Source organism: Impatiens glandulifera, chromosome 9 (assembly GCF_907164915.1).
Source record: "Impatiens glandulifera chromosome 9, dImpGla2.1, whole genome shotgun sequence".
In the NCBI taxonomy this organism is placed as follows: domain Eukaryota; kingdom Viridiplantae; phylum Streptophyta; class Magnoliopsida; order Ericales; family Balsaminaceae; genus Impatiens; species Impatiens glandulifera.
Genome location: NC_061870.1, coordinates 2,778,778 through 2,805,166, shown reverse-complemented (window position 1 = coordinate 2,805,166; position 26,389 = coordinate 2,778,778). Strand labels below are relative to the sequence as shown.

Sequence of the window (26,389 nt, the reverse complement as noted above, 5' to 3'; positions counted from 1 at the left end):
CGAGACGATCATGCCCTTCGCGAGACGATTGTGGCATTCGCAAGACGATCGTGATCGTCGCGAGAAGGGACTTCCCTTCGCGATAAGGGACTTCCCTTTACGAGAAGGGACGACCCATCACATCGCGAGAAGATTCATGTGATTCGGTCCCTTCTCGCGAGACAATCATTCCCGTCGCGGGAAGGGACCAAATCACATGAATCTTCCCTGAAACGGAACCAATTCAGATCATCAAGCTCGAGGAAGAAGAGTACCATACCAGTTGCTACTAGTGTGCTCGTGCTCGTGCTTAAGCTTGTGTCCGTCGAAGATCGTCGTTCGTCGTGGCTGTCGTCGAAGATCATCGTTCGTCGTGGTTGTCCGTCGAAGATCGTCGTCGTTTAGGATTTTGAAGATTGTCGTCGTTCGCCGTTTTGTGTCTGTAGAGAGAAGGAGGAGAAGAGTGGGAAGAGAGAGAAGGGGGAGAAGAGAAATGAAGAAAAGGAAAATTAATATTAAATATTAAGGGTATTATAAACTTTTTACACCATTTCCCTTCGCGTAACGATCCTCCCCTTTGCGAGAAGGGACGGCTCATCACATCGCGAGAAGATTCATGTGATTCAGTCCCTTCTTGCGAGACAATCATTTCCGTCGCGAGAAGGGACCGAATCACATGAATCTTCCCTGAAACGGAACCGATTCAGATCATCATGCTCGAGGAAGAAGAGTACCATACCAATTGCTACTAGTGTGCTCGTGCTCGTGCTCAAGCTTGTTTTCGTCGAAGATCGTCGTTCGTCGTGGCTGTCCGTCGAAGATCGTCGTTCGTTGTAACTGTTCGTCAAAGATCGTCGCCGTTTAGGTTTTTGAAGATTGCCGTCGTTCGTCGTTTTGTGTCCGTAAAGAAAAGAAGGAGGAGAGTGGGAAGAGAGAGAAGGGGAGAAAAGAAATGAAAAAAAGGCGAATTTATATTAAATATTAAAGGTATTCTGAACTTTTCACACTCTTTCCCTTCGCATGACGGTCTTCCCCTTCGCGTTACACGGAGGGGGTAATTTCGTTAAAAAAAATTAAGTGATCACTAGGGCAATTTAATTTATGCGCTGGTCACCAGCGCATTTAAGGGGATCTTTAGGGTCATTTTGTCAAATTTTCCGTATATTCTAGTAATTTTAAGAGATTGAGTCATAGCTTAATGTTTCAAGTTGCGGGTCTTCTATGTAAAACACTTTTCAAAGCTTATAAGGAATTTTCTCTTCATAGCTACAAAATAAAGTAATGTTAATTGGATTAACAAAATTATTCTAAAGTAATCAATAATCTATATATATTGGTCATAATATAGATTTACAACTTAAAATGGTGAATTTAGAGGTAAGTAAAATTTGAAAATGTGAAAATAATATTTGATTTGTCTATTTATAAAGGTAGCACAATCTCATACACTAATGACTCCTTACAAATATATAGTTTCTTAAATAGAATTTTTATCATTTGAATTATACTATTAAGTTAAAAAAATAAAACTATTTACTAATATTTACTTTCCAACTATAATGAAAAAAGAGTGAATGAGATTGACATAATATGTATATATATTTTTGTTATAGTTGTGAATGTGATGACATAAGATAATTCCTTTTAGTGAAATAAATGGTGTTTTAGTGAGGACTAATAAATATAGCTTTGACTAGAGAACTTTAAAGTGAGAATAGAGAGGCGTTTGGTCAAGGAAACTTCTGGTGAATTCATATAGACGACGTATAAAATGTGAAAAAGGGTGTCTTGAATACGAGTTTATTTTGTCTAAGGAGGCTGGCTCATCAGACAGACAGCCAGCCGTTTACAGTTCTTGTTCGAAAAGCGTAAACATCTTAACTACAAAATTATCCATTTCCATCTCCCACCATTTCTGATTGGATACAGGAACGATCCTTGTTTGTTGAATTAATCATCTCCCTTGAGATTTTGATCATCCCTTCCTTATACGTCTTGGCACCAGAACATGGTGATTTGATCTAATCTGTGTTCAATCGGATTTCGGGAGGGTTCAGATTAAGAATTGATATCTGGGAAATCTTTTTCATTCATGGGTTGTTTTCCTTGTTTCGACTCGAAGGAGGAGGTAATGCTCAATACACATAGTAAACTGAGGAATGATCGGGAGGATATCCATTCGACGGTTCCTTCCAACGTTTCAAGATTATCCTCAGGTCAGTGTCTCATTTCTTGTTGGTTCAGTACAAGAAGTTTCTCTCCTTCCCCTTATGAGCAATTAATCTCTGTTTGATCTGATCTGATCTGTTTCTAATAGAATTGAATTGAATTGAATTGAATTAAATCTTCGTAGTACAGTTATGTCTGGATTTTGGATATGAGTAAGGTTTAGTCTAGGTCATTTTGATAGAGAATCTTCTTTGAGGTTGTTAAATTGGAATCCAGAACAATTGTTGATAATTAGTATGCAAACAAGAAGAATTATGGACCTTTGATGATTTTGTTAAATTTTCATTTGGTTCATGGCTTTTATATGTGATTACTTTTACAGGAGCAGATAGAATGAAGGCAAGAAACAGTACGGAACCAAAGAGGGAATCATCGGTTTCGAACATAGGTCTGGAGGGAGTGAATATTGCTGCGCATATATTCACCTTGCGCGAGCTTTCGGCTGCAACAAAGCATTTCAGGCCAGAGTGTTTCATAGGTGAAGGTGGATTTGGAAGTGTGTATAAAGGGTTGCTTGAAAGCACAGGGCAGGTATTTCTTCACTTCTCCTCCTACTTAGAAGACTATGTGAACCTTACTGAAAATTCAAAGTTTCTCCACCAGGTTATTGCTGTTAAACAATTGGATAGAAATGGGCTTCAGGGTAACAGAGAATTTCTTGTGGAAGTTCTAATGCTCAGTCTTCTTCATCATCCTAATCTTGTAAGTTTGATTGGGTATTGTGCTGATGGAGATCAACGGCTCTTAGTTTATGAATACATGGCATTAGGATCTTTGGAAGATCACCTTCTTGGTAATTATAAAGTTATATAAACTGCAATGGTAATTTATTTTTATATTTTGTGATAGTTATTTTTTTGAGCTAGCTTCTCCCTCCATCCGTGTAGATCTTGGTCCTGAAGATGAAGCCTTGGATTGGAATACTAGAATGAAGATAGCTGTAGGTGCAGCCAGAGGTTTGGAATATCTCCATGATAAGGCAAACCCACCAGTCATTTATAGAGACTTTAAGTCGTCTAACATATTATTAGCAGAAGGTTTCCATCCAAAACTTTCAGACTTCGGGCTCGCAAAGCTTGGACCCACGGGTGACAAATCACATGTCTCCACCAGGGTCATGGGTACCTACGGCTATTGTGCACCTGAGTATGCCATGACCGGACAGCTGACTGTCAAGTCTGACGTTTACAGTTTTGGGGTAGTTTTCTTGGAGCTCATTACGGGAAGAAAGGCCATTGACAGCTCCAGACCTAATGGAGAACAGAATCTTGTGGCATGGGTAATGTCGAAAAAATAAAGAAAAATGATCTTATTTGTTTTTTGAAACGAAAATTCATTTGATTCGAAGTGGCGCTAATACTAATCTGTCTTCTTCATTCTTTGATATCACATTGCATTGCATGATACTCATTTTGGAACGAGTGAGTGATCACTAACTTGCTATAAATTCCACTAGGAACATGATCACATTTTCTATTTTCTTTTGTTGTGCAGGCCCGTCCCTTATTCAACGACCGTCGTAATATTGCGAAACTATCAGATCCTCGGCTGGAAGGGCGTTTTCCGACGAGGGGTCTTTACCAAGCATTAGCAGTGGCTTCTATGTGCATACAGGAGCAGGCAGCTGCCCGTCCTCTGATAGGGGATGTGGTAACCGCCCTCTCGTATTTGTCTAACCAAGTTTATGACCCGATCAATAGACTTAAAGAGGAAAGAGGGGGTAGAATATCGAAGAATGACGATAATGAGGTGTCAACGGGAAGAAAGTGGGATAGTACTGAAGGGGGGTCGGAGAGAGATGATTCTCCTCGTGATACTGAAAAGACGCTTAACAGAGAAAGAGCTGTTGCCGAAGCCAAGATGTGGGGAGAGAATTGGCGTGATAAAACACGCCAAACTGGTGGTCAGGGAAGTGTGGATATCAATAATGGCTAACTTGTTTTTGTGTTTACTAATTAATTGTTTGTTTGTGGGGAGAGACAGATCATACATACTTTAGGTTCTGTCTCTCTCAATACTTCTCTTTTCCATTTGATCAAACAATACACAACAAGAAGAACACAGATGTTCAATTCATGACTGTATAAATTAAAAGGCTGCTCTGCATGCAAATTTTGAGTATGTTTTCTGTTTTTTCCTTTTCTTTGCTATTTTCAATTTTGTTACCATGAATGATTCTTCCTCTGTGCTAAAAATCTACTCACCCACTGACAGTTGAAGACATCACGTTGTTATCTAATGAACTCTCACCTACACAAATAAATCTTGACACCTCCATGAAAACTTCTTCCTCACCAAAACATTTGTCATTGTTTTGTTGATCTTACTGTTGTTTTGCATCTACTCTCGAAACTAGTTTAAGTGATCATGCAACTGTTTTGCTTCAAACATCTCATCACAAGTGAAACGGTGACGCAACAAGGACGAGCTTGTTTCGGAAAAAAAAATATGGTGCAAAGAAAGTAGTTTTGTAAAAATATCTGCAATCTAATATTCAATTAGGAAAAAATATATTTGATAGCGAGTAATTTTCTTGTAACTCGTTTTAGTTTGAGCGTGAAAATTGGGTTAGATAATAAAAACAGAGATTCAATGTTGTAACACCACAAAATTTGATAATATTATAATGAATATTATAATGAAATATGTAGTTCTCTAATAAGGGATTGAATCCAACATAATTTGGTAATAACACGTGGAATTGCTCTTTACTCGGATTGTTTAATGAAATTCAATGAGATGAAGTTATCACTCAAATTATATATTGTAGCCAGTACTAGAACGACGAACTCGACAACTAACCCAATATGTATCAAGTAGGTCGTGAGGGTAAGATTCAAAGTGCAGCGAATGAAGAGACTGATACAGAAACTAACAAAGATAATATAGTATGCGTATCAAAGCTGTCAAAAAGTGATGTGATATGAATTTGCATAAGCTAACTCAGGGAAAAGATCAAGTAGTAATTTACAAACTCAGGGCAAGATCAAGTAGTAATTTACAATCATATTTCGATAATGATGGTTATAAAGATACTCTAGAGTGTAGTATTTTGGATTTTGGATTGATTCATACAAGGATAGGTCAAGATATCATAAATATATTTGTCAAGATATCATAAATAAGTAGTGACGTTAAATATTTGGTTTGATTTGGTCCGAATATCCGATCGAATTCGTATTTACTGAATTCGAATAAATTGAATTTGTATTCACCAAATTCGAATAAATTAAATTTGTATTCACCGAATTCGAATAAATCGAATTCGAATTTCATTTCCGGTTTTCGAATTGGTTTTCGATTTGGTGTTTCAACTCGAAAACCGAACCAAATACCGAATTTATTTTTTTATTATTTATTATATATAATATACAATTTATTATATATAATAAATAATTATTTATTTATTTTATTATATATTATATTATATCATTTATTATATATAATTGTTAGATAAAATTAGACCGGTTCAAATAAACCTAACTTAAATAAACCTTCCATGCAGGAACAAGGAACCGGACCGGACAAACAAAAGAACCGGCTAAGAAAACTAGCCGGTCAAGCTACTAAACCGACCAAGAATACTTGGAACATGACCGCACAAAGAAGGATCGGTTTTAAGCTTTGGTCGATCCTTCTTTGTGCGGTCATGTTCCAAGTATTCTTGGTCGGTTTAGTAGCTTGACCGGCTAGTTTTCTTAGCCGGTTCTTTTGTTTGTCCGGTCCGGTTCCTTGTTCCTGCATGGAAGGTTTATTTAAGTTAGGTTTATTTGAACCGGTCTAATTTTATCTAACAATTTCTCCCTTTTTGATTATTTTATTTAAAATTATCAAAATCATGTAAGTTTGCAACCGTAGGCCGGTTGTTTTGTTTGTCCGGATTTTTGAACTTGACTTAGGAGAATTTTTCGAAAGAATTTGAGAAAAATTTTGGAAAAGTTTATCTTTTATCTTATCAATTTCTCCCTTTTTGATTATTTTATTTAAAATTATCAAAACTAAGTAGAGATGCAAAAGATGGCCGGTTTCAAAAATAACTTTATATATATATAGATAACCGAAAATAGACAATAATATATATTAAGATAGGCATAATTAAGAGAAGGAGAGCCCCTATTCCGAGTCCGAGAAGTCATAGCAGGCTATCAGATTCTTGTTCCGCTTTTTCTTCGCTGGTTGCGGTTGACTGGCCGGTTCGGAGACTCGTTGTCTTGTAGACCGGGACCGCAGGTGCTCTTCAACCTCATCTTCGTCTTGAGTAGTCTGCTGCGGTCTACTCTTAATGACCGTTTCAGTGACCTCATTCAGTAGGTCGGCCACTTGAGTTTTCTTCGAAGGTTCTCTTTTCCGTTTCGCCGGTATCGAAGAGGCAGCGGTTTCCTTCTTCTTTTTGTTAGCGGTTGCATAGCCTTCTAGCCTCTGACTTTCCCTTTCCAACCGCGCAGCATCCTTCGCAGCTTGAGCGGCTGCCTTCTTTGCAAGTCCTGGAAACTTAGCCTCTGCCCTTCGAATTCGCTCGGCTTCCTCTTCCTCCTCGGTAAGTTGCGATGATCGTGGTGCCTCCTTTTCTTTTCTAGCTTCGGCGTCCAGCTCATCCTGGACCTTCTTAGCCGCTTGGGCATCAGCCTCTACAGCCGCGGCGTCCGCGTTCATCTTTGCGTTGAGTAGTTCGGCAACTTGTTCGGAAAGCGCCTTGAGTTCGGCCTCGAGACCCTCATTTTTCTTCTCAAGTTCGGAGACCCGTCCGAGTGTTGTGCCTACCAGGTCGTTAGCAACCTCCGTCAATCGTTGATCGGTCTCCCTTTCAAGCCGGCCAAAGTCCTGTTTTATCTCGGAAGTCGTATCTTCCAAAATCATGGTTCGCCTAAGATGTTTGCTGCGCAGAACCGCCTCTTCCCGTTGATCTTCATCGATTTCTGAGAACCGTTCTTTCGTTCTCTCCAAAAGTTGCCATGTGGTGTTGGCGAACTTGAGTGCCGAGCAAACGGTTCTTTGGAATTTCTCCTTCAAAGGGAAAACCTCGGAGTCTTCGAACTCTTGAATACGGCTATCAACCCGTTCTTTTGTTGAGTCTTCAAACCTTTGAAGACGGCTCTCAACCCATTCTTTTGTAGCACCCGGTTCTGAGACTTCCGGTTCCGAGATATCCGGTTGTTTGAGTGTAGATTGTCCGGTGAGAGGAGGATTCGCCCTTTCATCGGATTCCTCCGTCGCCGAATTCGCCCTTGGAGGTGTTGGACAATGATCTGGACTTGTATCAATCCGGGGAGCTGTATAGACCGGTATTTCCCTTTGACCGTACATTGCCTCCAGCCGGTCAATTTCTTGAATAAGGTCTCCTTTGGCTTTTTCAAGCCTCTCCAACACCAGCGGTGTTAAGGTGTCCCCCGATCCCACCTCTTCGAACTTCGCCGTAATCTTTCGGATGCGTCTGATAAGCTTCCGTAGTAGTGCTCGCGGTTTTAATAGGTAGGTTCGGTTTAGTACCTCTTCAACGGTATCGGATGTAGTGAGATCCATGATCACGTCCTCCACTTCCTTCATTCTTTGGAAGCATTCCTCGTCGGTGTAGCCCGGTAGGATGTGCCTATACCGTTTACCGAACCGGTGCTCGTGCCATTCCTGGTAAATTTCCTCAATGTTACCGGCTCGCTTTTCAGTGACTTTTAGGAGTTTGAGAGCTACCCTATCCGCTTCTGCCTCTTCGTCCTCCTTCTCTTCTTCGTTACCTCTTTCGTTACCGCCTTCTTCACCATCCTCTTCACCGCCCTCGGTGGTCTCAGGATTTGTGTCAGGACCGGCATTATCGGGGCTCTGGCCCGAATGCTCTTCTTCATTGGCCGATCTTTCGTCATCGGTCTTTTCTGTATCGGTTCTTTCAGAAGGGGTAGCCGATTCTTCATCCTCCGTTGGCTGCGGCGGTTCCGAGAAAGTTACTTTCTCTTTCCCTTGGCTCTCGGCCTTTTCTTTCGTTGAGGCCGCTTTCTTGCCAGCTTTCTTCTTTCGGCCACCTTTGGAACCGGGGGCCGGCTGCTTCCTTTCCAGGAATTGTTTGGATCTGATGAGGCTTCTAGTTGCGATGATGACGCCGGGTCCGATGTTGATGTTATGGTGAAGGAAGATCTTACCTAGAGGAACGGTGTATCCCCATGACCGGTTTGAGTCCGGTTTCACCATTTCCATTAAATTGTGGAACACTGCCTTTGCCCAGTTAACCTTTGTTCCTTCTATCAGGCCGACCAGCATCCTGATTTTGTCCCTGGTTAGGCTGCTGTAGTTTCCTCCCCTTGCCAGAATCGCCCTTGCGAAGATATCACAGATTGGAATATACTCCGGTTTCAACGTTGATTTGCTACCGGATACTTTTATCGGCTCCTTAGTCGCCGAGAGTATCTGGCAAGCTGCCTCAAAAGTCTTAAGCTCTATGTCTGCCGTTGCATCCTGGCCGGCTGTTGGAAGGCGCAGGCTCTTTGCCACCGATGCCTCGGTGAGCTCTATTTCAGTACCGCATACAGTTGCGGTGATCTTATCGTCGGAGATAGTTGCGGTGTTGAAAAACTCCTCAACCGCCTCTTTATATAGAACATGAGGACCGTCGAGAAAATACTCCAGACCGGTATTGGCTACCCGGTCAATAACCTCCTTTGCCTCGGACGTGCCTTTCTGTCGGATTTCCTCGAAATCCACCTGAGTCAAGTGCTTAAACAAGGCCGAATCGCGCCCCATCTTAGAGAGTTTGAGAAAGTTTGAGAAATAACCGCTTCAGAGATTTTGAGAGCTTAGAGAGAGAAAGTAGTTTCGCGTGAGAATGAAAAAGAATGGCCGAGAGTCCCTTTTATAGGTGCGGTTTGGAAGCCCAACCGTCCCATCAACATTGGGCGGGAGTTTTCCCTCCAAGTTGAAAAGGCGGCAAACCATGGGCGGGAGTGAAAAGGCGCCAATCCGTGGGCGGTAAACCAGGGGGCGGGAGTTTTGGGCGGGAAATTTCCCTCCAAAAGTTTTGCTTTCGCCATTGATGACGCAACCCTCTTTTGAGACCGATTGATGCGCCGGTTTCTAAATTTAACCGGTTAGTAGAGTTTTGCAATCTTTTGAGTTTAAGCGGGTTTTCTATGTGACCGGATAAGGGCGCGGTTATAATTTGAAGATGTTAACCGGTTACTTAGATAGATATTTAAGGTATTAAGAAGACCCGGTCATTTAAACTGAAATGAAATTTTATTCAAGAGACAATACAGAAAGAGAACTGAAAGATAGTTCGATGCGAAAATAGGCATTTAAGAAGTAAAAACCATCTTGGAGAACTTCTCTTCCACCGCATCCGCATCAAGAATGTTTGAGGGGGATGCCGGTGTACCCGGTCCAAATTCTGGCTGGTACCTGAGAATCAGCTTACTTATGTGAGGTGCATAGCCGAGACCTTTCTTGGTCAGCACCATGTTCTTCAGGTTTTGAAAGATGACCGCTGACCAATTGATGGTCGTTTTGCTGAAGATGTGGGTCATCATGTTGTAGGTATTCTTTGAGTACCGCTGATTTGGGGACTGACAGAGAATTGACCGAGTCACAATCTCAAGAAGGAGTTGAGCATTACGACCGAGGCGGGTTTTTAACCCATAGTTTTCCACTGGATCAAGGTTTCCAGAGAAGAGTAGTGCATAATAGAATGCATCAATTCCCTCCAGAGTTGGGAAATCAGAGAACCCTTCCGTGGGCAGATTGAGTAGGGAGGCAAATTCGGCTTCATCAAGCCAGAAGGTGTGGTCTCTTACCGTAGAGACGATGTAATCGCCCCTGATGCAGGCACTTCTGAAGAATGCCTTGACATCCTCAATCAGTATGGGACCGGATTCTTCGAGGAAGGTTCGAAGGCCGGTATCAATAAAGGATTCAAACATGGTTTTCTTTGCATGATTTCCGTCCCATTCTTCCATACATGAGTTGAAATCGACGCTCAAAAAGTTTCCTAGGGTTCTGCTCGGCATGTTTCTAAACTTTGATATTAGAGAGAGAGAGAGTTTATGATTTGAGGTGTGTTGATTTCATGAGGAAAGCTCTCCTTTTATAGAACCGGTTTTGGAGGGAAAATGTTTGCATTGAGTGACATTTTTGTCTCTTTAGAGAAGAGAATCTTTATATTTCCAAGGTCATTGGGAAGAGTGTGCTTTTTGACTATTTGCGGTTCTCGAGGTAAATGTTTGTGGAAAGGTAACCAAGTTAGTTGGGTATTGATTACTTGTGTTAGTTGGGAGTTACCTCATTAAATAAAGATTCCTTTTTCATTAATGTGCTAACATAATGAAGATCAAAAGAAACCGAAGGAATCATAAATAAAACCGAGGAAAGACATAAGAAAAGCCGAAGTGATCATGATGATGTTGGATAAGGATACACCCGGTACGTGCAGCAAAATGACCGGGTGCAGGAAGGAGTGGCTTAATGTGCGTGGGAGTTGACGACACCGGTAGGGTTGTTACGACGGTTCCTTCTCCTCCAGGCCCTCTCAAACCGCTCATAGAAAGAGTCGGTTATCTCTTTGGTCAGCACTTGGGCTTGGTTCAGACCTTCTCCGGGACAGGTCGGAACACCTAGCTCCACAAGGAGGCAGCTTAGTTGGGGGATGAAGCCGATTGATCGGATGCCAACCATCCAGATGAGGACGTCAAACAGCACCCTGGACCAGTTCACCGGTGTACCGGTGACTATAGCCGCCATCATGTTGAAGGTTGAGGTACAGTAGGTATTGGTGACATCTCTCCCGAAGATACTCCTACCGATCACATCGTTGAGAAGCTGATATTCAGCTCTCAAGTGTGATTTTGTACCGTGATCTTCAACCGGTTCGTCAGACCGTGCGAGGGTGAGGGAGATCTCGGCCTTTATGTTGGCCGGAACATCGAGATCTGTCAACCCTTGCTTTGGCAGGCTAAAGCACCGCGCAAAGTCTCTTTCGGTGAAATCAAAGACGATACCTCCCACTTTAGATTGGATGTGAGTTTCAAAGTGGGGGGTCCCCCTGAATACCCTGGCGTGATAGAAAAACTCTAGTATTGATTCAGGATAGATGGTGTGTTTGTCGTCCAGGAAGTACCGAAGACCGGTATCTTCCAGGGATTTGATCATCTTATACACCTCATAGTGCTCTGTGCTCGAGCAGGATTGAAAATCAACCTGAAGAATGTTGGGAAACTGAGACATTTTTGCCTTAGTGAGAGGATGATCTTTTGTCTTGTGAGTGTTTTGGTGAATGTTTGCTTCACTTAAATACTAGTTGGGGGCTATCCTATTGTCCAGGTATTAAATGAGGTGATATCTATTAACTGCAGGATATAAGATATTGCATGAAATAGGCAGGTTTGCAGTCTAGGATGTTGGTCATAGACCTGGACTGTGAAAGATATCATCAAATCTTCACGTCTTTTTAGGTGCGACCAGTTTACTTTGAAAGGGTAATGTTTCAGAACAGATATCATTAAACACTGATAATTATTCCACTTCTGTTTGAAATTCAAATAATCTAAGATAGCCTACTTCCAAACCGGTCAGTCATCAGTTGTTCATCCCGATGCGGTTATTTGGTGCATGCACCAAGTAACCGGTCGGTTTACTCTATCTGATAAACTGGGCGGTTCTTCCACAAGTACCCTGAAAATTCGAAGTTCAACAGTTTAGGAAGAATTACCGGTTTTGTCTGTCTGAATCGGTTTCCCTTTAAGCATCCTTAGGAAGGATCTGACTAATATCGGTTAAACCGAGAGTAAGTCTGAATTGAGAGAACTTAGCTTCCTGTAGAGGCTTCGTGAAGATATCGGCTACTTGTTGATCAGTCGATACGTATTCCAGCCGGATATGCTTCAGCGTGACATGTTCCCTGATGAAGTGGTGCCTTATGTCAATATGCTTGGTCCTAGAGTGGAGAACCGGATTGTAAGTTATTGCTATGGCACTCGTGTTGTCACAGAAAATCGGAGACTCTTCGGCTGTGACACCGAAGTCCTTCAGCTGTTGTTGGATCCAAAGTAATTGTGAACAGCAGCTTCCGGCCGCCAGATATTCAGCTTCTGCAGTGGATGTGGCCACCGATGTCTGTTTCTTGCTATGACATGAGACAAGCCGGTCACCTAGGAACTGACATGTTCCGCTGGTGCTTTTCCTGTCAATCTTACACCCTGCATAGTCTGCATCCGAATAACTTGTTAGGTTAAAGGATGAATCCTTTGGATACCACAGACCGACATCAGGTGTGCCTTTTAGATACTTCAGTATCCTCTTTGCGGCTGTGTAGTGGGACTGTTTCGGATTTGCTTGGAATCTCCCACACACACCGACTGCAAACAGAATGTCCGGTCTACTCGCTGTCAAGTATAGGAGAGAACCGATCATGCCCCGGTATGCGATCTGGTCTACCGATTGGCCCTCATCATCCCTGTCCAATTTAATCGATGAGCTCATTGGAGTAGCCGCTGAGGAGCATGTGTCCATTCCGAACTTCTTTAGTAGCTCCTTGGTATACTTAGGTTGGCTAATGAATGTTCCTTCTTTGAGTTGCTTAACCTGAAGACCTAGGAAGAAACTTAATTCTCCCATCATACTCATTTCAAACTTGTCAGTCATCATTTTTGAGAATTTATCACATAGCTTAGGATCAGTGGAACCGAAAATAATATCATCTACATAGATTTGAACAAGTAGGATATGTTCCTTCTTTTCGAATTTAAACAGCGTTTTATCCACCGAACCGATGGTGAAATCATGTTGTAATAAAAATGCGGTTAGTGTATCATACCAGGCTCTAGGTGCTTGCTTTAGACCGTATAAAGCTTTATTTAACCGGTATACATGGTTTGGAAATGCAGCGTTTTTGAAACCGGGTGGTTGTTCAACATACACCTCTTCACGTAGGTCACCGTTCAGAAATGCACTTTTAACATCCATTTGAAAAACCTTAAAGTTTTTGAAAGCAGCAAAGGCTAGAAAAATCCTAATGGCTTCAATCCTAGCTACAGGGGCAAATGACTCTTCAAAATCAATGCCTTCTTCCTGTAACCTTGAGCCACTAATTTGGCTTTGTTCCTTGTGACCAAACCGTCCTCATTGAGTTTATTTCTAAATACCCATCTTGTTCCTATGACCGATTGATCTCTCGGTCTAGGAACTAGGTACCAGACTTTACTACTCTCGAACTGGTTTAGCTCTTCTTGCATTCCCAAGATCCAATCCGGATCTGACAATGCTTCATCTATTCTTTTCGGCTCAATCTGGGATATAAACGCGGAATTAAAGTATTCCTCCAGAAGTTGACGCCTAGTTCGAACAGGTTCTGAAGGGTCACCTATAATTTGCTCAGGAGGATGTTTACTGTTTCTTCTGAGATTCAGTTCAGGGATGTCTACCAAATTACCGTTTTCTTGATCAAGACTAGACATGTCGGTAGGCTGAGCAGGATTTTCATACCGACCAACTTCCTCGGATTGAACCGAAGTGTCAGCTTCCTGTTGTGGAACAGCTTGATCTGGCTGGGTTTCAATACTACCCATTTGGTCATGGACAAACCGCCTGAAGACCGGAGTCTCATCTTCACTATCAGAATGGATATTATTATTTTCCAATCTGTTGTGTAGATCAAAGCATGATGCAGTGTTACTTTCAACCGACTCATCGAAAACAACGTGAATTGTTTCCTCCATGGTTGAGGTTCTATTATTATACACTCTATATGCCTTACTCACTGCTGAATAACCTAGCATGATCCCGGTATCGGTTTTTGCATCAAAAGCAGTGAGTTGGGTTTTACCATTTATATGTATATAACACTTACAACCGAAAATCTTGAGGTGCTTAATTTTGGGAACCCTGTTAAAATAAACCTCATACGGTGTTTTGTTGTGAAACTTGTTAATTAAAGACCGATTTTGTGTATAACATGCAGTGTTGATAGCTTCAGCCCAAAATTTCTGAGCAATGCCGGAATCGGCTATCATGGACCTTGCGGCTTCTTTGAGAGTCTGGTTTCTTCTCTCGGCCAGGCCATTTTGTTGAGGAGTCCTAGCACTAGACAACTCGTGTCTAATACCGGATTCATCAAGATATGCGGTCAAGGTACTATTGGTAAATTCGGTACCTCGATCACTTCGAATGCTATTAATGCGAGTTGATTTTTCATTTTGCAAGCGTTTAAGAAGTGTAATTAGGTTTGATGTGGTTTCTCGTTTAGATGGTAGAAATATTACCCATGTAAATCTAGAATAATCATCAATAACTACCATGGTGTAAAGCATGCCTCCTAGGCTAACAACCTGAATAGGTCCAAATAAGTCCATATGAAGAAGATCTAAGCATCGACTAGATTGGATATTTCCTTTAATCTTAAAGTTTGACCTAGTTTGTTTACCCATTTGACATGCTGAGCAGACCTTATCCTGATTAAATACTATATCAGGGATGCCTTCAACTAGCTTTTTACCGCGAATATAGTTTAAGGTTTTCATGTTCAGATGGTTTAATCTCTTATGCCATAATCAGGTTTGATCAGTCTTAGCTATCATGCATATAGGGTATTCTACTTTAGTTTTCCAGTCTACCTTGTAGATATTACCTATCCTATTTCCGGTTAGCAGTACAATACCTTGAGAGTTCTTAACTAAGCATGCATGTTTAAGAAATTCTACAGTATATCCAGCATCACACATCTGACTAATGCTAAGCAGGTTAAAACGTAGGTTTTCAACTAAGAGTACATTATCAATAGTTAGGTTACCATGGACAATCTTACCCTTGCCCACAGTTCTACCTTTTGAGTTGTCACCGAAGGTGATTAGATCACCGGTTACTGTTCTGATATCGGTTAGCAAATTGCTATTTCCGATCATGTGCCTGGAGCAACCGCTGTCCAAGAACCATTCAGAGTTTCCTAGCCGTTTCTTTGGATCCTGCAAAATATACATATTTACAACTGTTTGGTACCCACATTTACTTGGGTCCACATGCGATTAGTCCCTTGGGTATCCAAACCTTGACAAACCGGACGGTCTTCTTTGCTAGGGTTTTGACCGTCTTTTTGGCACTTGGTCTTGTGTATCTCGGTTTTTCTATAAAAGTCTTAAATGGTGGTGATCTTCGGTTCGGTGATCTTTGGTTTGACCTATGCGGTTCAGGAAAGGCTTTCATATGTTTGAGGATTTCGGCTTTTCTTTTCACAGGGTCAAGCCATTTCTCAGATTCTGTTGGACCAACATAGTCGTATTTTAGCTTTTCTTCCCTATAGTATGCGGTCAACTCTTCTTCAGCGGTCCAGGAGCTTTTAAGGAATCTTATAAGGGGAAGGTTACCTCTTGTAAGCCTTACTTTCTCTACGTATTTTCGGTCTTTGGAGCTATCCTCTGTGTATCCTAGGCCAAATTTGCAACGAGGATGTCTGTAATGACTACACATTTTCTTTACTATATCACTAGATCTCTTATATGCAGCCATCTTATATTGAAGTCGGGCATTTTCCTCCTCGGTTAGTTCTCTAGTCGGTTCACTAGATTGTTCGGTCTTAGGATCTAACTCGGTTTCTAAAGTAGGAGTGTCTTCAGGTTTTACAACCGGAGGTTCGGTTATAATGGGTACCTCTGGTTCTGTCGGAATGGGTATTATAGGATCGGTTCTAATGTTTATGTTCTTAGGCAACATGGCTAGTAGGTTCCTATATTCTTCTACCATGTCATTTAATGCATTGTATAGTTCATCTTTAGTAAATTCGTCGCAAGGAGAGTCAAATACCTGTTCCTCATTTGCCATGAGGCATGTAAGTTCATCATCACTGTCACTGTGAGCCCATAGACTTCCTCCATCATCGGCTATCAGTGCTTTCGGTACTTCACTTCCTTCACCGATTTGTTGATAATTGTTCCGGTTATCTTGGTTATCCGGTTTCCGAGTATCCCTCTTTGGTTTCCTGCATTCCCACTTAAAGTGACCCAAACAATTACAATTATAAAATCTTACATTGGATTTATCGCCGTAGTTGTAGTTTGTTGGTTGGCTCCTTTTCATGAACCTTCCAAACTTCTGTGCGAGCATAGCCATGGCATCCTCAGTAAACTGTTCGGCGGTTCTGATCGGTGCTGGAGCAGAAGCAGCCGGTTCTATGGGTGTGATCAATGCTCTGGTTGAGGTTGAGGCCGAGACCTCCTCTTCAGTTCTAGATCTCATTTCAAACTCATATGCCTTAAGATCTTCGAATACATCATGCAGCTTCATCTTGTTTAGGCAGTTTGATTCCCTCATTACCATTGTCTTTATGTCCCACGCACTTGGAAGAGATCTCAATGCTTTCATGATAACCTCTTTGTTGTCATACCTCTTTCCAAGTGTTGCTAGCTCATCTAACACACCAGTGAACCGGTCACTGTATTCCTTCATCGTTTCTCCTAGTTTCATCTTCATGCTTTCAAACTTCTGGGTGGCTACCATTATCTTGTTTTCCTTCGTTCTTTCATTTCCTTCAAATATCTGGATAACGGTGTCCCATGTCTCCTTTCCTGATTTGCAATATCTAATCTTGCAATATGTGTTTCTGTCCACGCTGTTGGAGATCCGGTTTCTTGCATGGTTGTCCAGGTTGTTTCTCCTTCTATCTTCAGCCGTCCATTCCTTTATGTCCTTATTAATAATTATCGGTCCTTCGGCCAGAATGGACTCCATCTCATCGTCCAAGGTGATTAAGTGTAGATACATCCGTGCCTTCCAGTTGGCAAAGTCATCACCTTCTAGCATTGAAGGCCTATCCTGAAACATGCTTGCTTGAGTGTTGAAACTAACTGCTCTGACACCAATTGTTAGGATCTAGGTAGCCGCTGGAGGACCGGGGGTTGGACCGGTTAGCAGTTCTCACTCGAAGGGTGGTGGTTAATCCGGTTAGAGATTAACACCGGGGTTTCAATACTACACAACCTGTCACAAACCCTTGAACTAGGTTCAAGCGCGGAAGAGATTTGCTTTCAGGTTGAAGCGGCACACTTGTATGATAGGCAGAATCGGTTTTATATGATGGAGGTTTGAGATTTGATGGGTCGGCTTCGGTAATCTGGAGATTCGGCTTGGATAGAGTTTAAGTTGGTTATAGCGGTACGGATCGGTTAGATAATGAAACCGGCAGACAGTAAATAACAAGACAGATTTTATGGATGTTCGGAGATAAAGCTCCTACGTCACCCCTTCCTCTCGAAACCGCGAGAAGGATATTCATTAAGGAATACAAGTACAATCCGATCGACACTTATTTCCTGCTCGATTACACTCTTACAATTTACACCGAAATTGTAAAACACACACTTTAACTTTAGCACTTAGGCTTTCTAGAACAGCACAGTCTTATCACTTGTAGAATAAATGCTCTTAGAATTTCTCACTTGTCTCACTGTATGTTGCTTGTCCCACTGTGTCGCGCATTTGTTCTTCTTCAACTGCCCCTTTTATAGGTGAAATATGCCAACGGTCATATTTCACTTCCTTGAATCTGATTGGCTGAGCAGAGGTGCAGAGGTTCAGTGATTCAGTGATTCAGAGCCTGCGGTCATCTTTTCAGACCTGGCGGTCAACCTTAGACCTGGCGGTCTGTCTCAGACCTGGCGGTCTGTTCTTCCGGTGTGTAAGACAAACCTGCTAGGTTTGTCTTTTACTCAATGTAGGCACTGTCTGGTAGACAGTTGTCTGTACTTGGAAGATCTCCTTTCTAACTTATCTTGAAGTGGAAAGATCATGTAGGACTGTTTTCTGCAGCCTGCAGACTTTCCTCAGACTTATATGAATATGGAAGTGTTCAGTCTGTTCCTTTGGTATCATTCTAGGTTTCGCGGAAAAGATTGACAGGAAAAGTACCAGCGGAACATGTCAGTTCCTAGGTGACCGGCTTGTCTCATGGCATAGCAAGAAACAGACATCGGTGGCCACATCCACTGCAGAAGCTGAATATCTGGCGGCCGGAAGCTGCTGTTCACAATTACTTTGGATCCAACAACAGCTGAAGGACTTCGTTGTAACAGCCGAAGAGTCTCCGATTTTCTGTGACAACACGAGTGCCATAGCAATAACTTACAATCCGGTTCTCCACTCTAGGACCAAGAATATTGACATAAGGCACCACTTCATTAGGGAACATGTCACGCTGAAGCATATCCGGCTGGAATACGTATCGACTGATCAACAAGTAGCCGATACCTTCACGAAGCCTCTACAGGAAGCTAAGTTCTCTCAATTCAGACTTACTCTCGGTTTAACCGATATTAGTCAGATCCTTCCTAAGGATGCTTAAAGGGAAACCGATTCAGACAGACAAAACCGGTAATTCTTCCTAAACTGCTGAACTTCGAATTTTCAGGGTACTTGTGGAAGAACCGCCCAGTTTATCAGATAGAATAAACCGACCGGTTACTTGGTGCATGCACCAAATAACCGCATCGGGATGAACAACTAATGACTGACCGGTTTGGAAGCAGGCTATCTTAGATTATTTGAATTTCAAACAGAAGTGGAATAATTATCAGTGTTTAAAGATATCTGTTCTGAAACATTACCCTTTCAAAGTAAACTGGTCGCACCTAAAAAGACGTGAAGATTTGATGATATCTTTCACAGTCCAGGTCTATGACCAACATCCTAGACTGCAAACCTGCCTATTTCATGCAATATCTTATATCCTGCAGTTAATAGATATCACCTCATTTAATACCTGGACAATAGGATAGCCCCCCAACTAGTATTTAAGTGAAGCAAACATTCACCAAAACACTCACAAGACAAAAGATCATCCTCTCACTAAGGCAAAAATGTCTCAGTTTCCCAACATTCTTCAGGTTAATTTTCAATCCTGCTCGAGCACAGAGCACTATGAGGTGTATAAGATGATCAAATCCCTAGAAGATACCGGTCTTCGGTACTTCCTGGACGACAAACACACCATCTATCCTGAATCAATACTAGAGTTTTTCTATCACGCCAGGGTATTCAGGGGGACCCCCCACTTTGAAACTCACATCCAATCTAAAGTAGGAGGTATCGTCTTTGATTTCACCGAAAGAGACTTTGCGCGGTGCTTTAGCCTACCAAAGCAAGGGTTGACAGATCTCGATGTTCCGGCCAACATAAAGGCCGAGATCTCCCTCACCCTCGCACGGTCTGACGAACCGGTTGAAGATCACGGTACAAAATCACACTTGAGAGCTGAATATCAGCTTCTCAACGATGTGATCGGTAGGAGTATTTTCGGGAGAGATGTCACCAATACCTACTGTACCTCAACCTTCAACATGATGGCGGCTATAGTCACCGGTACACCGGTGAACTAGTCCTGGGTGCTGTTTGACGTCCTCATCTGGATGGTTGGCATCCGATCAATCGGCTTCATCCCCCAACTAAGCTGCCTCCTTGTGGAGCTAGGTGTTCCGACCTGTCCCGGAGAAGGTCTGAACCAAGCCCAAGTGCTGACCAAAGAGATAACCGACTCTTTCTATGAGCGGTTTGAGAGGGCCTGGAGGAGAAGGAACCGTCGTAACAACCCTACCGGTGTCGTCAACTCCCACGCACATTAAGCCACTTCTTCCTGCACCCGGTCATTTTGCTGCACGTACCGTGTGTATCCTTATCCAACATCATCATGATCACTTTGGCTTTTCTTATGTCTTTCCTCGGTTTTATTTATGATTCCTTCGGTTTCTTTTGATCTTCATTATGTTAGCACATTAATGAAAAAGGAATTTTTATTTAATGAGGTAACTCCCAACTAACACAAGTAATCAATACCCAACTAACTTGGTTACCTTTCCACAAACATTTACCTCGAGAACCGCAAATAGTCAAAAAGCACACTCTTCCCAATGACCTTGGAAATATAAAGATTCTCTTCTCTAAAGAGACAAAAATGTCACTCAATGCAAACATTTTCCCTCCAAAACCGGTTCTATAAAAGGAGAGCTTTCCTCATGAAATCAACACACCTCAAATCATAAACTCTCTCTCTCTCTCTAATATCAAAGTTTAGAAACATGCCGAGCAGAACCCTAGGAAACTTTTTGAGCGTCGATTTCAACTCATGTATGGAAGAATGAGACGGAAATCATGCAAAGAAAACCATGTTTGAATCCTTTATTGATACCGGCCTTCGAACCTTCCTCGAAGAATCCGGTCCCATACTGATTGAGGATGTCAATGCATTCTTCAGAAGTGCCTGCATCAGGGGCGATTACATCGTCTCTACGGTAAGAGACCACACCTTCTGGCTTGATGAAGCCGAATTTGCCTCCCTACTCAATCTGCCCACGGAAGGGTTCTCTGATTTCCCAACTCTGGAGGGAATTGATGCATTCTATTATGCACTACTCTTCTCTGGAAACCTTGATCCAGTGGAAAACTATGGGTTAAAAACCCGCCTCGGTCGTAATGCTCAACTCCTTCTTGAGATTGTGACTCGGTCAATTCTTTGTCAGTCCCCAAATCAGCGGTACTCAAAGAATACCTACAACATGATGACCCACATCTTCAGCAAAACGACCATCAATTGGTCAGCGGTCATCTTTCAAAACCTGAAGAACATGGTGCTGACCAAGAAAGGTCTCGGCTATGCACCTCACATAAGTAAGCTGATTCTCAGGTACCGGCCAGAATTTGGACCGGGTACACCGGCATCCCCCTCAAACATCCTTGATGCGGATGCGGTGGAAGAGAAGTTCTCCAAGATGGTTTTTACTTCTTAAATGCCTATTTTTGCATCGAACTATCTTTCAGTTCTCTTTCTGTATTGTCTCTTGAATAAAATTTTATTTCAGTTTAAATGACCGGGTCTTCTTAATACCCTAAATATCTATCTAAGTAACCGGTTAACATCTTCAAATTATAACCGCGCCCTTATCCAGTCACATAGAAAACCCGCTTAAACTCAAAAGATTGCAAAACTCTACTAACCGGTTAAATTTAGAAACCGGCGCATCAATCGGTCTCAAAAGAGGGTTGCGTCATCAATGGCGAAAGCAAAACTTTTGGAGGGAAATTTCCCGCCCAAAACTCCCGCCCCCTGGTTTACCGCCCACGGATTGGCGCCTTTTCACTCCCGCCCATGGTTTGCCGCCTTTTCAACTTGGAGGGAAAACTCCCGCCCAATGTTGATGGGACGGTTGGGCTTCCAAACCGCACCTATAAAAGGGACTCTCGGCCATTCTTTTTCATTCTCACGCGAAACCAAGCTGCAGAAAACAGTCCTACAGGATCTTTCCACTTCAGGATAAGTTAGAAAGGGGATCTTCCAAGTACAGATAACTGTCTACCAGACAGTGCCTACATTGAGTAAAAGACAAACCTAGCAGGTTTGTCTTACACACCGGAAGAACAGACCGCCAGGTCTGAGACAGACCGCCAGGTCTAAGGTTGACCGCCAGGTCTGAAAAGATGACCGCATGCTCTGAATCACTGAATCACTGAACCTCTGCACCTCTGCTCAGCCAATCAGATTCAAGGAAGTGAAATATGACCGTTGGCATATTTCACCTATAAAAGGGGCAGTTGAAGAAGAATAAATGCGCGACACAGTGGGACAAGCAACATACAGTGAGACAAGTGAGAAATTCTAAGAGCATTTATTCTACAAGTGATAAGACTGTGCTGTTCTAGAAAGCCTAAGTGCTAAAGTTAAAGTGTGTGTTTTACAATTTCGGTATAAATTGTAAGAGTGTTATCGAGCAGGAAATAAGTCTCGATCGGATTGTACTTGTATTTCTTAGTGAATATCCTTCTCGCGGTTTCGAGAGGAAGGGGTGACGTAGGAGCTTTATCTCCGATCATCCATAAAATCTGTCTTGTTATTTACTGTCTGCCGGTTTCATTATCTAACCGATCCGTACCGCTATAACCAACTTAAACTCTATCCAAGCCGAATCTCAGATTACTGAAGCCGACCCATCAAATCTCAAACCTCCATCATATAAAACCGATTCTGCCTATCATACAAGTGTGCCGCTTCAACCTGAAAGCAAATCTCTTCCGCGCTTGAACCTAGTTCAAGAGTTTGTGACAGGTTGTGTAGTATTGAAACTCCGGTGTTAATCTCTAACCGGATTAACCACCACCCTTCGAGTGAGAACCGCTAACCGGTCCAACCCCCGGTCCTCCAGCGGCTACCTAGATCCTAACAATAATAATTTCCTCGTGCATTCTTTAAACCTAATTTCTTAGGCTTCGCTTACCTCATTTATATTATTTAACTCTAATTTATCACCAGGCAGCAGCACAACTCATAAATATTCTAAACCTAATCCATTTTTATTTTCTAACCTAATCAAATAATCTCTCTAACCTCCTTATCTCTATTCTTAAGATAATCTCAATTTGTTATCTCCTTCTTTCATCTTCATTCTCATATAAAAGAGTTTTCAGGTTTCAACTACATCTCTTCTCAATTCTCATACGAAAGAGTCTCTAGGCTTCAACTAAATATTTGAGTTTGATTTATTTAATCTCGTTATGTCTTAGTTTTTTCATTGTCAAAACTATTAAATCTTGATATATCTTAATAAGGTTTAACACATATTTTGAATTCAAGATCTATCTTTATCGTTCAACATCATAATTCAAATTTTGTTTTAAATTAGAATAATTCGAATTAAAGATTTAACAATAAAAGTAAAAAGAAAATTAAATTTGGTTCGAATTATTCGAAATTCGAATCGAATATCAAATTCAAATTCGGTTCGATTTTCGAATTAAGTAAAAAAAATTAATAATTCGAAGAAACCGAACTGAGAAATTCGAATAATTCAAAAACCGAACCGATGAACACCCTAACCATAATACTTGTGTTAATTTTATGCCAAGAAATAATTTAGTTGATCAATATTTTTGAGTGAAAAACTGTGTTTAAGTGATTAATAGTGTCTGAATATAGGTGGTAGGTTTTCAATAAAAATAAAATTTGGTAGACATTTTCATAAATGAATGTTCTTGTATACTATCATATTTAACAGCTCCAAGGATATAAAAATGAGTTATATGTTCCAATGAATTATCCTTTTTAATTCATTGATTTTTTTTTTAACAATTTCCTAGTTATTACATGAAAAATAACATGTCATATTAAATATCTATGCCATCGGTTTAATAATTTATTATTATTATTTTATTCAATCTTTATCCTAAGAGTTTCAACAAATTAATTATTAAGAGGAAAAATATCTTAAAATAAAATAAAAACAAGATGTAAACGACACAATCTTTGTCGTCTACACGTCTTCAAATCAAACAACCCGGACGCGTCACCTACGCACAGCGCCCGGCCCTGGGGTAAGGCAACCTATTCAGTTGCACAGGGCCCCATTTATAGGCCCCCAATTTTTAATATTTAACAATATTATATTATTATTTATTTTTTATTTTTTTTTCTCCTTTAATATTAAATATATATATTATGCAATCTATATATATATAACTTTTTTATCTCCTTTTTAATCTCTTATTTCTTTATTATAATATATTAATCATTTATATCTTAATTTATATTATTAAAATTTAAAAATATATATTTTTACTATTTTAGGGCCCTAAAATTTAAATTTGTATAGGGCCTCAAATTCTCATACTCTCTCAGGACCGGCCCAGTCTAAACATCCACGTCCAGCACATATAGATCACGCATTCATGCACGCTAACGCAGTGATTCATGTTTCCCAATGGCCAGCTCCGTGATCAGCGTCGACCCCTCCATCCAACGCTCTTGAGCTCGTCGCGCCAACCATCCAATGCTCCTAGTATTTTTGTTGAATCAAATTATGGTATATTGTTTGTTTACCATTTATTATATTAATATTTTTAATATATATTTTTAATATATTTTTTGATATATTTTTTATATATATAATTTTTATTTTTAAATATGTTTTTAATAAAAATGTATAATTATTATATTTATTTTAATTTGGTGGGACTACAAAATTTGAATTTGTATTGGGTCTCTCGGACCACTCCTGGACAACCATTGATCCATTAGAGTTTCTCTTAGTCCACATGTCTCCCACTAAGCTCAGTCTCTCCTACTTTAGTAATCCAACTTTACATTTTTAGATATTTATTTCCAAGTAAATGTGACTAAACGGAACATTCAAGATTTAAATTAGATAATTAAGACCAAATTTTCCAATGGAAGGACAAAGATAGATTTTGATAGAATCGGCGTAATCAATAGAGACGAGGTATGGCAATTGATAACGATTTCGGAAAAACAATTTGATAGAAATGCTGTTAAGGATTTAAATCACTTTCTATTCTACTCAACCTCTTGCAAACTCTTAAACGATTCAAGTGTGGAAATGTTTGCTTGAGTTTGAAGCTAAGAACCAAGAATGAAAAGATGACAGAAAGAAACAACACAGTAGTTTGTTTATGGAAGTTCGAAGTAAACTCTCCTACGTCACCCCTTTTTCAACCATCGGAAGGATTCACTAAGATTTCAACGAATCAAATACAATCACACGACTAGCTCACTGTTGAATAGAACACACTATGATCAACTTACAATATGAAGAATATCACTCAGCTAATACAATGCTTTGATTCTAACTCTCTCTTGATTAACAAAAAGCAAGAAAGCAGCTGACAGTTAAGATAGAATAATTTGAGTATCGATAGATCGATAATTCTTCTGTTGTCCTTGAGGATCTTTAAATAAAAGCAGGTACCAACGGTCGAATCTTCATAATGACACGTGGAGAGCTTCCATTGGAACGCCTCCATAGTACACAACAGACTCTAAGTACAAAGATCGTGGCCGTACCAATCTGGTAGTGCGCCAAATATTCTTCATGTATATTCCTGCAAAAACAAGTAGTGGGAAGAATATTTGCTTACGTGGCATTAATCAATTGGTTACAGCTGGCTGTCGTACTGATTTTCATAGGAAAGTGGAACATGAATAGTGTACAACTAGAGAACGTGGGTAGGCGGGTGCTAGCTTCAAGCAACTGCTTAAGCATGGCATTAGACGTATTTCACTTAGACGACCTTGTCTAATAAAATTAGACGTCCCCGTCTAATAACAAGATCCATTAAACCACCTGGTCTAATGGGATTAGACTTCACGTCTAATTATAGTTCACTTCAGACTAATCTGAAGGAGTTAGACTGCACGTCTAACTTTCACTAGTTAGACTGCACGTCTAACTTTCTCTTTCCATTAGACCTCACGTCTAATTAAATTTCACTTCAGACTAATCTGAAGGAGTTAGACTGCACGTCTAACTTTCACTAGTTAGACTGCACGTCTAGCTCAACTAGTTAAACTGCACGTCTAACTCCACTAGTTAGATTGCACGTCTAACTCCATGTGTTAGACTACATATCTAACTCAACTAGTTAGATTGCACGTCTATCTCCGTGTGTTAGACTACACGTCTAACTCAACTAGTTAGACTACACGTCTAACTTTCACTAGTTAGACTGCATGCCTAACTCCGTGTGTTAGACTGCACGTCTAACTCAACTAGTTAGACTGCACGTCTAACTCCGCTAGTTAGACTACACGTCTAACTCCGCTAGTTAGACTGTACGTTTAACTCCATGTGTTAGACTGCACGTCTAATTGTACATCTAATGCCAAATCGGTCTAATGAACCTCATTAAGACCAAGTCTAATATAATCATGTTTTTGATACACCTGCACCAAAAGCAATTAGACGCATAGATTGAGTTTAATATACATTCATCATCAAAATTCCAATAGTCAAACTACTTTAACACTTGGTCAAAATAATTTGACCCAACAATTTCCCCCTTTTTGATGATGATATTAAAACCGTTGCATAGATAACAAATTATGCATTCATCATATAGATAGGAAGTAAAACTTGTTTATCCATCTTACATAAACACTTTTCAAAAACCAATATTCAAAAACATAGTTAAAGGAACACAGTTCATAAGTTAACAGAGCAAGAGAAAGGAGATTATTGTTCTTCCCTTTTCACTTGAAGATCGATCGGGAAACGAGTTCCTTCATATCTCATCCCTTCACCTATCACCTCTTCTTCCTCTTACAGCCTCGCCCTGAGTGATAAGATTCGACTCTTTCTCAGCAGCTTTAGCATTCTCTTCAGCTTGAAATTTGCTTGTGATAGAATCAACGTACTCTAGTCTTTCAACATCTGTTCTTCTCATACTGCCT

At 40.8% G+C, this 26,389-nt stretch overlaps 2 protein-coding genes across 2 annotated transcripts; one reads left to right on the top strand and one right to left on the bottom strand.

Moving 5' to 3' along the window:
- Positions 1-1,747: 1,747 nt before the first annotated feature.
- LOC124915035 (serine/threonine-protein kinase PBS1-like) lies at positions 1,748-4,326 on the top strand. Its single transcript, XM_047455682.1, has 5 exons — positions 1,748-2,195; positions 2,531-2,739; positions 2,812-3,001; positions 3,096-3,487; positions 3,703-4,326. Exons 1-5 carry the CDS (start codon positions 2,072-2,074, stop codon positions 4,141-4,143), a joined length of 1,356 nt encoding a protein of 451 aa, XP_047311638.1. The 5' UTR covers positions 1,748-2,071; the 3' UTR covers positions 4,144-4,326.
- Positions 4,327-6,321: 1,995 nt separating this feature from the next.
- On the bottom strand, positions 6,322-8,934 carry LOC124915737 (calponin homology domain-containing protein DDB_G0272472-like). The gene is made up of 3 exons (XM_047456500.1): positions 8,715-8,934; positions 8,337-8,609; positions 6,322-8,219 (listed from the first exon to the last, which is right to left on the bottom strand). The coding sequence occupies exons 1-3, from the start codon at positions 8,932-8,934 to the stop codon at positions 6,322-6,324; spliced, it is 2,391 nt and encodes a 796-aa protein (XP_047312456.1).
- Between the last annotated feature and the right edge of the window lie 17,455 nt (positions 8,935-26,389).

Bases quoted from the DNA above. Each gene is read 5' to 3' on its own strand.
- LOC124915737 (XM_047456500.1), bottom strand. From the start codon at position 8,934: ATGGGGCGCGATTCGGCCTTGTTTAAGCACTTGACTCAGGTGGATTTC. The intron at 8,610-8,714 runs GTACTGAAATAG...CTTTTGAGGCAG, and splicing joins GATCACCGCAACTGTATGCG to CTTGCCAGATACTCTCGGCG. The intron at 8,220-8,336 runs GTAAGATCTTCC...CCGGTTCCAAAG, and splicing joins GGGATACACCGTTCCTCTAG to GTGGCCGAAAGAAGAAAGCT.
- LOC124915035 (XM_047455682.1), top strand. From the start codon at position 2,072: ATGGGTTGTTTTCCTTGTTTCGACTCGAAGGAGGAGGTAATGCTCAAT. The intron at 3,002-3,095 runs GTAATTATAAAG...CCATCCGTGTAG, and splicing joins TTTGGAAGATCACCTTCTTG to ATCTTGGTCCTGAAGATGAA. The intron at 3,488-3,702 runs GTAATGTCGAAA...TTTGTTGTGCAG, and splicing joins AACAGAATCTTGTGGCATGG to GCCCGTCCCTTATTCAACGA.